Source organism: Chelonus insularis, unplaced genomic scaffold (assembly GCF_013357705.1).
Source record: "Chelonus insularis isolate UGA/USDA-ARS -01 unplaced genomic scaffold, ASM1335770v1 scaffold_303_pilon, whole genome shotgun sequence".
Lineage (NCBI taxonomy): Eukaryota > Metazoa > Arthropoda > Insecta > Hymenoptera > Braconidae > Chelonus > Chelonus insularis.
In genome coordinates, this window is record NW_023276792.1 from 501,597 (window position 1) to 514,827 (window position 13,231).

Sequence of the window (13,231 nt, forward strand, 5' to 3'; positions counted from 1 at the left end):
TTTACATGAAAATTTTCATTTATTTTCTTCACTAATCTGAGTAAAACAATGGTGATATTTACAAGTGACATTATTTACGTTAATATCATCTTTAGGTATATGTTCACTTAAATTATTTAAAACAGATGAAAGAATGAATTTATAATGATTTAAATTATCGCGACTAATTTTTACTGAATTAAATGTGTATAATAAATTTTCAATTATATCTAATACTAAATTAACATTATCGAGATTATACTTTTCTATTTTTCGAGCTACTTCCTTGAGCCAAATTAATATACCATAATCTCTTATCAATATTGTACTACCCATCGTTATTTTGGTCGCTGATTTAAGAACTTGAAGTATTAAATTCTGTAACAAAAAATTAACAAAATAATGCTTATTGACTTATTTATTACAGATAGAAAATCACTGAAAATTAATGTATATAAATTATTCATTCATTTACCTTAGTTTCGGGATCCGCTAATGAGCAGTGATAAAAATCACAGATCATTCGAAAAACTGAAAATTTAAGTGCAAGTTTTAAATCAGCATCAGTTTTCATTCCGTCCCGAATTACTTCCAATATCCAATGTCTGTATAATTTATGGTTGATATCTGAGCTATGAAACAGTGTTAAAAATTCAGGTATTCCTTGCAGAACTAATGCAGGTTTAGCCATTAAAAACGATTGAATTGGTACAAAAAGTGGGTTTAATGGTCGAGCCGATATTAAAGAAGCTTTAGCTAAAAATGTCGTAATAAAACTGTTAAGTTGTATATTTTTTAATGAATTCATTTCAGCTTGCTCCTTCATAGACGCTATTCCATTGCGTAATGCATCAATAAAACGTATCCAGAGTAATTTATTTCTATTTTTTGTAGCTTCAAGGTGAAAATAAAATCGAGCCAGTACAGTAAAAGCTGCTAATCGTATTCCTTCACATGTGCTTCCACACGAAGCAAAAATCAAAGACAATGTTCCTGATTTAATAATTTTATGACATGGAATTACATTATCAACACTGAATGATGATATTAAAAGTGGAAGAAAAAATGCTGGATCATAAACGTTAGATGGAGGATGTAAGACGGTTGATTGTAAACTACGATTAATTGGAAAATTTATAACAGTATTATTAACAAGATCTTCGTTAAACAATTCCATAACCTGTGCTATAGATGGTTGTCGTAGTAGTGAAGTATCAATCTCTCCTTTAACGCTATAATGGTTAGCTGCTGCTTCACCCCATAAATATGGCTTATAATAATTTAATTTTATTTCTGAAGCTTCGTAGTGACGTAGAATAAGCAATATTAGTTGGTCTGACTCATTTAATGTTGCATTGTATGCTGATAAGAATAGAGGAATTTGTGTAGGTAACATCAAACTCCTATTTTTACGTACCAAGACCCATAAAAGTTGTAACAAATTTTTTTTCACTGTATTTTCACTACTTAGCATTAGATTTACAAATTCTGAGTGAGATGTAGTCATCTCAAAGATTGTTTTTACATAAAGATCTTCACAATTATTTGGATAAATGATGTCAATAAGTTTTGCTATTGTTTCTAAAAGAGGTAGAGTTTTTTCATCTTCTAATGGTTTTTCATTTTCATCCTTTTGATTATTTTTATTGGACGATTTTTTTAAACCTTGCTTCAACGAAAATCTGATAAATTGTGGCCAAGAACTAGCTGTACTTAATTCTTCAAATAAATCATTCTCTTCAGATTGTTTAAAATCACCAATTGCTTCAGATAAATAATCACAAAGTGTAAACATTTTTTCTTCATTTTTAGTATTTTTTTTCAATGAGTAAACAAATATTCTTATCAAAATTTGAATGAATTCTTTTATAACTGTTGTAGTATTTTTAAAAGTTGTCAGTTTTTTATACAAAACTCGTAATAATTTGATATAATTTATGTCAACCATTTCTAATTTATCTCCACTACGTATTATGGTACTTGAAATCTTATTGCAAATTTCTTCATTGAAACATGACATTATCAAACAAGAAATTGCATCAACATTAGTCACAATCCAATCAACATTTATGTTGTCAGCCGAAAAAGTTAAATAAAACACAATTTCTTCATTATATTTATTAAAAAGATCAGTTAAAAATTCTTGAGTCCATTCGGATGTTGAATTAATGGATATAATTGGGAAAATGATGTTTTGATTTTGAAGCTTGGAGTTTGATTTATAAGATTCAATTAAAACTGGAATTAATTTATCATTTTTAGATATAATTAATCTGATCAATGCTATTGTCGATATAGTTAAATCAGTGTTTAGTAAACCCTTAAACTGTTTATCATCAATAACAAAAATATATTCAGAATATTTATGAAAAAATGTGGTCAAACTTATTTCCCACGTCTCAATCAATTTAATTTTTTGCTTTGTTTTCATCTCCACAAGGTGATTAATCACACTCTGAACATTTTTTGTTAATTTTTCTTTTTTACAATCCATAGTTATTGATGTGGTTAATAGTTTAATAAGTTTTGGTATAATTATTCCCCAAGAAGATAAACTTGTTTTATTACTTATAAAACAATCTACTGGTAAATTGACAATTTTTTCCAACAAATTAAAAATATCCTCATTTGATAATGCAAAAGTTTCAATTAATTCAGCAGCATACGATGATAGCTTCGGTCTCAAATTAGTTGTACTAATTAGCAAATTCAATTCAAAAACGAATTTATTTTTGAATAAAAACAATACATCTTCCATTCTATTAGTATTATTGATACTGACTGCTGTTTTAATAATGTCTACGTAGCTAGCAGTGAGTATTTCATAGGAATTATCGTTCACTATCACGGAGAAATATTTCAAGGTCATAATATTATTGAAAATCATGCTCAAAAATTTTGTTAATACATTTAAATCTTCTATTTTAGTAGCTTCATCTAAGCTTTTTGCAATATTCAGAAATGTGATTATTGTTTTTTTGAATCGTTCAAGTAATTCTTGATGTAATTGCTTTTTCTTCATAAACTGTATTAAATAGAAAAGAGTCATTTGGAGAATGTTAGATGCTTCAAAAACTGTTAATTGATGTCGAAATTCAATCTTCTGATCTCCATAATCAAAACTAACTAATTTATCTCCATTAAATAATTTTTCAAACTTTATTGTATCTTTTGATAGTAAAAGTTTACTATAATTACTAATAATGTTTTGTGGAAAATATTTTTTCAGTGATACGGGAATTCCTTCAATCCAGCTCGATATATATTTATTAGGTAAACCATACATATCTTCAATTAGATTTTCTAATTCTACTGGATTTTTTTGATAATGTAGTGTTAAGACTATCACGTATGACATATAAATTGACCCATTTTCATTAGTATGATTTTTGAGATAATCTAACGCAATGTGCAATATATCTGGAATAGAGTTTTCTTCTTTTATCTTCGATATTGCACTTTCTTCATTTTCATTCTTATTCTTTTTGTTATTCTTGAAGAATTCATCTTTATTTTTTACACTGTATCTAAACATTTTTACGAGCCATCGAGCGACAGCATTTTTTTGTTCATTTTCAAAATAACTTAAACAATTTATCCAAATATCTATTTGGTTATCATATCCTTGGAATGTTTTCAAAGATTTCAATAAAAGTTTAATAGTATTTTTAGCTTGTTTATCTAGAATTGAAGATGTTCTGTTAACCATGAGTGAGTCCTTCTCAATGAGTGAAATCAAAAATATCAAAGATTTAGAAAAAATTGTTTCCTCTATTTCAAAAGCTATTGGATTGAGTTGAAAATTAATTGCAATTAATTTAGTTTTTATTTCATTTAATTTACTGATATTAGTTGTTTCAATATTTTTTAAATCAGTAAATAAATCAATTTCTGGTAATTTATTTGAAACATCAAAAAAGTTGATATCAAATAACTTAGAACTTATGTCACGATAATGTTCCAGTAATTCAACTATTGATGCCAAGTGATCAATTTTTTCTGGCAAATAGGATACCATTTCATCATCTAATGTATCTGACGGTTCTTCAGTTTTTAGTGTTAAATTCCACATAAATAATATTTGTTTCACGCTTGGCATATTTTTTTGAATGTAATTAACAACTGCTGATTGATAATTGTTTGAATCAGATTGGTTAAAATTGTTTTTGACTATTTTAAAATATTTTTGAATTTGTTTTAACATGATCAGGAGCATAGAGCAAACCTGTTGACGTACAATGATTGATGATGAATTGATAGAAGATGGTATTGTATTTTTTAAAATTACTTGTGGCATCGTCAAAGTGAGAGATGCATTAATTAATTGGGGTAAATGTAATTCCACTATGTAAGGTTTCAAATTTTCTGGATCAATTGATTCTATGACTTCGCATACAAAACTCATAACTGAAATCCATTTTGGTGATATACGTGGTTCCAAAAATGCTTCAGTATATGTCATTTGTGATTTAACTAAATCTGGACATGCTGACAGTACTTTTATAACTAAATCACGGGGTTTTTCATGTTCCCATGGTTTGTCTAAACTTTCCAAAACTGTATTTACTAATTGATTATGCTTACGACCTGAAGTACCGAGGCTTCTATCATTAAAAATTATTCCATATCGGGTAGATGTTAACAGAGTTATTAAAAACACATGAACTGCCTCTGTCACAACCTTTAAAAATAAAAAATTATTAAAATTTTAAATATTCTGAATCATATTATAAAATTGAGTGATATTTATTAAATATTTAGTATTGATAGTAGTACCTTTTTCTCATCAGGATCCACATGTTCAGTAATTTTCACATGTTTTTTATTCATTCCTGGCCAGTTTTTTGGACCTTTCCAATTATATAAGCACACCAAGCTTTTTACCACTGGAGTACAAAACACATGGAGCTTTGTAGTTTTCATTACTGAATTATTTTCTAACACATAAGTTTTTATTGTGGTTAATACTAAATTTACTGTTGAATGAGAATCATAAATTAGACCAGGAAAAATACTCGAAAGTAATCCACGTTTTTCCAAGAGACTTTTTATTGTTAAACTGTTTCCATCGACCAAAAATGCCAAAACAAAATGTATAAAACATTTTCTCACGCTTTCCAGATCAGTTGGTTTTGTTTGTTGGGTAAGGAAATCTATTACTTGAGAATGAAATGACAGATGATTAAGGAGTTCTCTCGGTAGGCTTCCGCCTAATGTTACCAATGCAGTCAGAAATTGTAGAATTATTTTTCGTTGTTTCGGACTACTTTGTTGTGACATCATTGAATGAATTAATGATAAGTGAGAATTAAAAATATGACGACATGCTTCGCCAGCACTTGATTGATGTTGAGGATACTTTGCTGTAATTCTGAAATGAAAAAAAAAGAAATTTACAACATTCACAATTTAAGATAATCACAATATAATAATGGAGTCAAGCTTATCTTGTCTCTAATCTTATAGTATTCAAAAACTTACTTCATAATAATGAAATACATAGCAGAGAATATTATACTAGCATTTTTTAAATTCTTCTTTTCATTAGTATCAAGTAATTTTAGTATTTCAAGAATACTACCACCAGCTTCTAAATATTCTCCAACCAAATCTTTTTCTCCATTATTATCTTGACAAACAGCAATAAATTTTTTTAGAATATCAATTCCACCTTCTGTACTGAAACTCTTTCTTAAAAATTTTCCAGTCATTTGATCCACTTCTTTGGAAGTACATTTTACTTCTACTTCATTGTCTTCCTCATTATTATCATCAGCAGTAATTGGATTATTTTCATCATTATTAATATTTCCATTATGATTATTTTTTACAACTTCATTTACTGAATATTCTGATTTAACTTTCTTGATATCAATTTCTTCAACTTCTGTTATTGTATTTCTTCTTTTTTTATTTTTTTTTGAACTTTCATTTTTTTCTATTATTAATTTTTTAGGTTTAGATTCATTTACTTCACTTGATTGCATTTTGATTGAAAATTTTTTATATTTTTCTCTTTATTTGTAAATATTCACTGTTTTCCATCATATAACCTCTATCGAACATAAAATTCAAACACGTGCGGCCGATGTCAACACTCGAGTATATTTGAGCCAGAAACTATGCTCCTGTATAGAAGCCTAAACCTGAAAATTTATTACCTCACAAACATTTAGTACGGAATCTCACTATCCGTGATGTTGGTATCGTTTTAAACTGCCAGGCAAACTCGCACTGGCAGCAGAAGTGCATCTTTGATTTTTAGAGTATGAAAAGTTTAAGAATTAGGAGCAAAAAAAACATAATGATTGATGATCGAAATGATTGCTGGTATTTATCAACAATACTGGCAATTTTTATCAAAGATGCACTTCTGCTGCCAGTGCGCATTTTTTTTGGCTCCCGAAAAGAATTTTTTTTGCACGACACTGGCCTACCAAGTGTCATGGCCGTTTGTTTATTGTTTTCAGTTAGCTACTTTTTTACAATTTTATTGGATTATTATTCCGTTGTTTAGGGTTATTATGTCAGAAATAAATAATATTCAATAGCACCGATCTACTAATTATCGTAGTTTTATGTATAAATCAGTTGTCTTATCATAAATTGTGCTCAAGTATCAAAACCGTGAACACATTGTAAATATTTATTCTCCATTTTGTGTAATATTTATGCATATAATGTAATGTATAATTGTTGTAAGTCAAAGATTAAATTATAAGCTTTCTTAATAATTCATTTATTTAATTATTTATTCCTTTTTCGTTTTTGAATTTAATTTTTAATAATTTTTTATTGATTAGTTTGATTTTCAACCACTACGCGACGCTAGTTATTAGGCCGCAAGTGGTGGAATATTTTTGAGTTTGCCCATTTCGTGTTGCCGGTAATCATGAAAAAATATTTGTTGTTGACGAAATTGAGCATTTATAATTGTACAAAGAAGAAAAGAGACAATATAATTTATCCATAGCTCAATAGAATTAATTACAATTACAATAATTATCCTATGATTTTGATACATTTTAAGATCCAATATACATAAATGTCAACGGTTCTCTCTTTAACACTGTTTCTCCATTTTTCATAGAATCATTTTTTTTACTATTAGAACTACCACCAATAACGTATAATAATTTATTATCGCTATTAAAACATGAAACTGTAAAATAAAATATTTTACTACTTTTTTTAGGATTTTTTTGGAGTTCAATGACATATTTATTGGTGTCATAATAAAATATCATATTACTAGATTTTTTAAATTTTTCAATAACTGTTTTAGTTGTATCATTGAATAATACTCTCCAAGTAAACTCCACTACTTTATGAGGATCAATTTGAATGAATCCATCTACGATTTCAGCTCCTTCAACTGTAATTTGAATTTTATCATCTGGCTCAATATCATTATCAAAAACTCGAAATTGCAGTGTTCGATCTTCTGACGTATTATCAATATAATAATATATTTCAAATCCATTATGAGTTACAACACCCATTTCTACAACAAAACAATTATACATAATACTGAATTTGTATTGATTTCTCCAAAACATTAATTCAGGATAGACTAAACGCCCAATAAATGAATTTTTAATGTTTTCACACATATATGATTGGACAGTATAATCTTTTTTTTCTGGCAACAATTGTTTAAATCCTTCATCGACTACTGACATTATTCCGGGCTCATTTTTTAAAATTTGCCAAGTTAATGGATTGGGATAAACTCTTTGTGTTAAATACATTTTTCTGAGTTGTATCCAACCTAGAGCAAATTCTCCTTTATAAACTATGTCAGTTTCATAAGCAGCAATACCAGGTCTTTGAATACGTAATGAAAACATAAAACGTTCAGTTTTGAATAATCCAAGACCAATAAATGGTATTATTGCTATACCAAGCTTTCCTTTGATATCCCACCAACGTTTATGGACTCTATCACCATTGCGACCGAATAAACCGAATGTGGTGTATGGAATAGTAGGATGTAATAATTTCTCCAAAAGTAATTTCATTATTTCTCTCAATCGAGATTTACCATTAATAATTATAAATATTTCTTCATAAAAATTACACAGTGTAACTAGATAAGAATATGTTGCTACATTTCTATGGAATATATATGAACCATCTTCGTACATACCATTGGATACTTGATCAATGTTAAGAAAATTTACATTGTAAACATTACATAGATCTTCATATTCTTTGCTTTTTTTGTCTTTCTCGTAAGTTTCTCGGTCATATAAATAATTTGTTAAAAGACGCGGTAAAGCAATGTATGCTAAATTAGCCCCGTCTCTAAATATATCTAACGATTTATTTAATACTGGAATTAATCGGATTATATTTTTATGACACACATACTTTTTAATACAATCGTTATTTCCAACATATTCATACATAGTCATTAATTTGGGAATGTAAACTGAAAAGGGATACCAATTTGTACCCCATGGATATATCGTAAGTCCTTGATTATTCATTTTATCATCGTCATCCTCTAACACTACCATTTTACTTACATTTGTAAGAGCTTTATCAATTCTTAAAATGATATCTTCAACTATCTGGAGATATTTACATGGTTTGTGATTGTATCCATAATATTCTAATAATTTAAATCCAAATAAACACAACTGTTCAAGAGGAGTTACGTTAGAATCCCAATTATTGAATTGTTCATGTGGTGATTTATTGCCATGATTGAATGAATATTGATCGATGATTTTCATTTCAGAATTACTAAGAATAGTTTTTTTGACCATCGTGTCTCTAACTTTTTTCATAAACTTTCTTTCACTTCTATCATTATTCCAAAATACAAATTTGACAATGTTAAAAACTATTATAACATCAACAATTATTACTACAGCTAATAATGTAATGAAAGCAATTTTTTTTTCATTATAAAAAATACTATCTAAGCTTATTGTCATATACCCTAAATAACTATGTGGTGCTGCCATAATGAATCATACAACTGGTTATTATCTTATCTAATATAACGTATTATAATTTTTATAAAATGTCCTATTATAATAAATAAATTTTAACAATGAAAAAATAGTTCAATAATACGAACAACAAAGTAATAAATTTTTGAAAATAATATCAATGTATTATTTTTTCATTAATCATACATGTATGTAACTCGTGATCTAACTAGTAATTTTTTCTCTGGTGTATCTGAAAATATTTCCATAGTATCACTTAATTCACTCTTAGAACTACCTCCAAACATTTTAATCAATTTATCTTCATGATAGACATAAACAACGTAATTAACATTCGGTGTCAAAACTTTAATGATGTATTTATTAGAATTATATTTAAATTCCATATTTTTGGTAGTTTCATTTCGCTTTATTTCTACAGTATCAGTTTTATCGAAAACCATCTTTAAAGTCAATCCTTCTCTAGTAAGTTGTGCTAATCCATTACTGCTTATTGGTTCACAATGTAAAATAGGATTATCGTGATCTTTGACTCGAAGCATTAATTTTTTGCTTTCTGAATTATCTTTATTTGTACAGTAAAATATCTCTACACCATTGTTAGTAGCAACTCCCATTTCAGTAATGATTATATCGTCATAATATTCAGAAAGTTGATATTCATTCATCCAAAACATGACATCTTCATTTGGTACACGACCAATGAACGAGTTAATCATTTCTGTGTAAATATTCGATTTATCTTTTGTTGGTGTCAATTTAACATATGTATTCTGATTTTCAAATAAAATAATACCTGGCTCTTTTGTTAATAAATCCCATGTCAATGGTCGAGGATACATCATACCTTTAAGATATATTTTTCTCAATTGTATCCAACCAAGAGCAAATGTATCCTGACTATCTTTTGAGGGTTTGAAGTAAGCAGCAATACCAGGTCTTTGAATACGTAATGAAAATATAAAATTTTCATTTTTGAATAAACCAAGACCTATGTACGGCATTATTGCAATGCCAAGCTTTCCTTTCATATCCATGGTTCTTTCACCACTATCACCGTATAAACCAAATGTTACATATCCAATATTAGGGTGAAACAATTTATCAATTATTGGCTCTACAATGTCATGAAAATTGTAATCAATTCCAAAACAAGCAAATATATCCTCATAAAAACCTCGTAAAACAAATAAATTAGAATATCGTGCTACACTATTATGATATAAACATGAACCGTCTTCGTAAACACCATTTTTCGGTCCGTCAGCAGATAAATTGTATTTTATGTTATAATATGTACATAGTTCTTCAAATAGAGGGCTATTTCTTTCGTTTATATATGTTTCTCGGTCAAATAAATAATTACTCAATAGACGAGGAAGAGCAAACTGTACCATGTTTGAACCACTTTCAGTTTTGTCTAGTGATTTGTTTAATGCATGAATCAGTTTTGTAATTATTGGATGGCACACGTATCTCTTAATACAATCATCATTACCAATATACTCGTACATTACCATCAATCTTGGTATATATACAGAAAATGTATGACGATTTATTTTTTTGTCAGCAGGCTCTGAATTAGTATCTCTTCGATTCATTCTATTTTCAATACCATCAACATCATCTTCTTTTTTTCCTTCATTTTTTCCTTTGCCTTTCGTACCTTTCGGTTTATTTTTATTTGCATGAACAACATTTATTTCTAATAATCTATTAACTATACGAGCAACTCGTAATACAATGTCTGTGGATATTTTCAAACACTGCTCCAATGTATTATCTTCTGCATACTTATTTAACAATCTAAATCCAAATTGAATCAAATCCCGAATTTTAATATCATCATCGCTCCAACTTTTAGCACCAGCATCAAATAATGTTTCACTTTGATTAAATTTGTATTCGTTAATTCTTTGATAATCATCCTTCAATGACCCATTTTGTTTTTTAAAAGCTTGTTTAAATCTTAAAATTTGTTCATCATCAACAATCTTCATAGTTGTATCATTTGGAGTATTATTATAGACAAAGTAATAAAAATATATAAAAAGAACAAGACAAATTAACAAAATCAAACTTGTAATTATTTCAGAATCCATTTTTTTGCATATGATAATGTGTCTTCTTTAACTAATATAATAAAATTTTTTAAATTTTTGATTTTTCACTGTTAGATGAATGAAAAGAACTAAAAGATCTCAAACTATAAAAATACAGTCGAGAAAATTTGCGTAAAATTTACATTTTAAACTACTGCTATTATTGTTTATTATTAAGGCGCCTCGAGTGGGGCTATATAGAAGAAAATGAACTGATGAAAACATTAATTCTGATTAACTTTTTTAAATTTCCCTCTATACAGGCGAAGATATCTTTAGGCGCATTCAGCTACATCAAACCCACGTTACTACATGAGCATTGAAAACGATCTTTTATGTTTTTAAAACTAGCTATATCATCCTAAAGTATTGTATGTAATTCTGTTATCCACTTGTCATTCTCACTAATATTTTTATTAAATCATTGTCTTTCTATTAATTTGATAATCATTTTATCAAAAGATACTCCTTAACTTCTTAACAAAATGGTAAGTTATATTTTGTTTAACATTCAACATTCGTTTAGTAAGATCTTACAATCATTATTATCTGTTCACATGATTGAGGTTAGAATAGTTGACATAATAATTCGTTAAATTAATAAAGCTTTATAATTGTAATTTTACAGAGTTTCAATTTGCCACCCCTAAAAGCCAAAGCCTCAGTACCCGACACTTTTGAAATATCCTCTGGACACTATGGCATACCGAATCCTTTGGTCGATGGGTAAGTTTAATATATTGAACAGAATTATAATTATGGCTATCAAATAATGTATATAATTGATAATTTCAGTTTGGCAACAAATAATATAGGCTCTTCACATCCTTTAGAAGCTGCAGAACGCAATGTAAGTATTGCTGCATTGTTGTAAATATTTTTGGCATTTTTATCAATTAAATTATAATTCAGCGTATTTTTCCATTAGTTTCATCAAAATCAATTGCAACGAGAAATGACCATTTTAAGGAATGTTCAGGGTCTTCATGCTCCTTTACGTTTAGCAATGGAACTTAAATCAACAGAAAATATTGGTCGACTTCCATTCTTACCATCATCATCAGTTATGCGGGATATTTTATTGGGACGTGATGAAGAAATTGGGTAAGCTATAGATAAATAGTTTTTTTCAAATATTGTACATTTTAATATCTGTTTATTTATTTTAATTCCTCGATTAGATTTGAAGATGTATTAAATACTCCAGAATTCAGAGAACAGATGTTACAGCCTCATGCAACAGTAGAAAAAAAATTAGGATTCCTCTAAACATTTGGTAATCATTATTTTTAATTTATGATTATGTACGTTCTTCATATTAAATACATTACTGAATCTGAATAAATGTTTTGCTATAAATATAAATATGTTTGTTCAATGTGATAACATAAATTTGTCATTTATCTTCAATAGAGTTGTCTTTTGTTAGCAAATCTGTTATTCGAAATTTACTTATTTTTTTGACTTCTTCAATTCCATTATTCAATTCTACATCCTTTGAATTTTCTAACCTAGTTTTTATTGCCGAAAGTATTGATAAAACATTATTGTCTCGTACACATATTATAAATGGAAATGAGAATTTTTTTAAATACCTACGAGATCGACCGTTATTTATTACTTTAATAATTTTTAAAATCATCTATTCCAAAAATACTTACAGTTCATTTAATTTCATCAACTCTAATTTTTGTGATTCTGCTATTGAGTTGATCTCTACTAATTCTTGTTCTTTTCTTGATTCAGTTGTTAATTCCTCTTTATTTATTTTACCTTTTAACTGTGGATGTTTATTTAAAATATTTTCTTTTCCTGTTAACAAACAATTTATTATTATTATAATTGTAATATTATAATTGAGCAATCTATTTACCATTATTATCAAGTTGATTGAGATAATCGTTAAATACGTTTTCAACTTCATTAATTTTTATAAAAGGTCTCTTCAATGATACTTGATAAGATACTTCTAGACAATTTTCTATAATATTACTAAATAAACTAGTAAACTCTTCTGTTGATAATGAATTAATTTCTTCAAGACTATACGTTCTACTTGAACTCATTTCGAAAACTTAACAAAGGATGATGTTGTTCGACAGTGAATCAATAAAGACTGTACGAAGTTCAGAAAGTTCAATATTTATCACTATTTTCCCAGAGTCTTGATTTTCTTATCGTTAATCA

The 13,231-nt window shown here is 27.7% G+C and overlaps 4 protein-coding genes across 4 annotated transcripts; 1 reads left to right on the forward strand and 3 right to left on the reverse strand.

Annotated features, from left to right (window-relative positions):
- Nucleotides 1-15: 15 nt before the first annotated feature.
- LOC118073421 (uncharacterized) lies at nt 16-9,095 on the reverse strand. The gene is made up of 5 exons (XM_035093911.1): nt 7,009-9,095; nt 5,461-5,994; nt 4,756-5,350; nt 455-4,660; nt 16-357 (listed from the first exon to the last, which is right to left on the reverse strand). The coding sequence occupies exons 1-5, from the start codon at nt 8,952-8,954 to the stop codon at nt 16-18; spliced, it is 7,623 nt and encodes a 2,540-aa protein (XP_034949802.1). The 5' UTR covers nt 8,955-9,095.
- Nucleotides 9,081-11,283, reverse strand: LOC118073558 (uncharacterized). The gene has a single exon (NM_001414569.1). It carries the CDS (start codon nt 11,042-11,044, stop codon nt 9,119-9,121), a length of 1,926 nt encoding a protein of 641 aa, NP_001401498.1. The 5' UTR covers nt 11,045-11,283; the 3' UTR covers nt 9,081-9,118.
- A 98-nt stretch (nt 11,284-11,381) lies between these two features.
- Pomp (proteasome maturation protein) lies at nt 11,382-12,409 on the forward strand. The gene is made up of 5 exons (XM_035094136.1): nt 11,382-11,532; nt 11,673-11,770; nt 11,840-11,894; nt 11,973-12,148; nt 12,226-12,409. Exons 1-5 carry the CDS (start codon nt 11,530-11,532, stop codon nt 12,311-12,313), a joined length of 420 nt encoding a protein of 139 aa, XP_034950027.1. The 5' UTR covers nt 11,382-11,529; the 3' UTR covers nt 12,314-12,409.
- Nucleotides 12,184-13,180, reverse strand: LOC118073560 (2-oxo-4-hydroxy-4-carboxy-5-ureidoimidazoline decarboxylase-like). The gene is made up of 3 exons (XM_035094135.1): nt 12,918-13,180; nt 12,706-12,856; nt 12,184-12,639 (listed from the first exon to the last, which is right to left on the reverse strand). The coding sequence occupies exons 1-3, from the start codon at nt 13,108-13,110 to the stop codon at nt 12,441-12,443; spliced, it is 543 nt and encodes a 180-aa protein (XP_034950026.1). The 5' UTR covers nt 13,111-13,180; the 3' UTR covers nt 12,184-12,440.
- Nucleotides 13,181-13,231: the final 51 nt, after the last annotated feature.